This window comes from Apteryx rowi, unplaced genomic scaffold (assembly GCF_003343035.1).
Source record: "Apteryx rowi isolate R43461 unplaced genomic scaffold, aptRow1 scaffold_429, whole genome shotgun sequence".
NCBI classification, from domain to species: Eukaryota; Metazoa; Chordata; class Aves; order Apterygiformes; family Apterygidae; genus Apteryx; species Apteryx rowi.
Window position 1 is genome coordinate 635487 of NW_020450682.1, and position 1347 is coordinate 636833.

At 58.2% G+C, this 1347-nt stretch overlaps 1 protein-coding gene across 1 annotated transcript in view; it reads left to right on the forward strand.

Moving 5' to 3' along the window:
* Positions 1-593: 593 nt before the first annotated feature.
* The window catches only part of OLIG3 (oligodendrocyte transcription factor 3), a 7115-nt gene continuing 6361 nt past the window's right edge, over positions 594-1347 (forward strand). Inside the window, exon 1 of the mRNA XM_026076231.1 lies at positions 594-1342. Within this exon, the coding sequence (XP_025932016.1) occupies positions 594-1342 (749 nt within the window). The remainder of the gene's footprint in view (positions 1343-1347) is intronic.

Sequence of the window (1347 nt, forward strand, 5' to 3'; positions counted from 1 at the left end):
CCCCGCGCAGCCCCCGGCCTCCCTACTGTAGACGGGATGCGGTTTTATATTGGAAATTAGGGGCAGGGGGAGGAGATGGCGTGCACACGGAGCGATGAGTGTGTGGTGTCAATCAGAGGGGTTTTGTGTCTCCTTGACTCCTGATGGTCCATGGCTGAGGTGTCCCGGGTGGCACCACAATGAATATGAATAGGGGTCCTTGCTAAATGGGACAGTCAAAGCGCACCGCCCTGAATAATGGCACGTCATCCTAACTAGACCATTACACATAGGAGGGCTCCTTTTGTCTCTGCTCTCTGCTGCAGCTCTATAAAAGCCCCTCTTTTTCAGGCTGAGGTTAGTCCAAGCATACACTAACTAGCCATCCTGTAAACAGGCTGAATAACCAGGGGGAGAGAGAGAGGGACATTTTGGAGAGAGAGGGGGCTGAGGGGCATTTTCTTCTTCCTCTAGTGTTTTGAGTCTTTTCCTCACAGAGCCTGTCATCTGTTTGTTTATTTTTCATTTCATTTTCGTTGTTTTTTAAAGGAGACTTGTCTTGTTCCGCCACCTCCAGAGCAGGGAAGAGTTTCTTGCTCAGAAGCCTGAATACAATGAATTCTGACTCCAGCTCTGTCTCCAGCAGAGCTTCCTCGCCAGACATGGATGAGATGTACCTGAGAGACCACCACCACCACCACCACCATCACCACCACCAAGACAGCCGGCTCAACTCTGTCTCCTCCACCCAGAACGACCTGGTGCAGAAGATGTCTGGGGAAGGCCTCTCCAGGACCGGCTCCAAGGCCGGAGGGGAAGGCAGCAAGTACAAAATCAAGAAGCAGCTCTCGGAGCAGGACCTGCAGCAGCTGCGGCTGAAGATCAACGGGCGGGAGCGTAAGAGGATGCACGACCTCAACCTCGCCATGGACGGGCTGCGGGAGGTGATGCCCTATGCCCACGGACCTTCCGTGCGGAAACTATCCAAAATCGCCACCCTCCTGCTAGCCAGAAACTATATCCTGATGCTCACCAGCTCCCTGGAGGAGATGAAGAGGCTGGTGGGGGAGATCTACGGGGGGCACCACTCTGCCTTCCACTGTGGCACGATGGGACACTCGGCTGGGCACCCGCCGCACGCCGCCAGCGCCGTGCACCAGGTGCACCCCATCCTYGGCAGTGCCTTGTCCTCCGCCAGCACCCCCACCTCGCTGCCCGCCTCCCTGCCGGCCCTCGGCACCATCCGGCCCCCCCACTCCTTGCTCAAGACCCCCTCGACCCCCCCGGGCCTGCAGCTGGGCAGCGGCTTCCAGCACTGGGCGGGATTGCCGTGCCCCTGCACCATCTGCCAGGTGCCCCCCCCGCCCC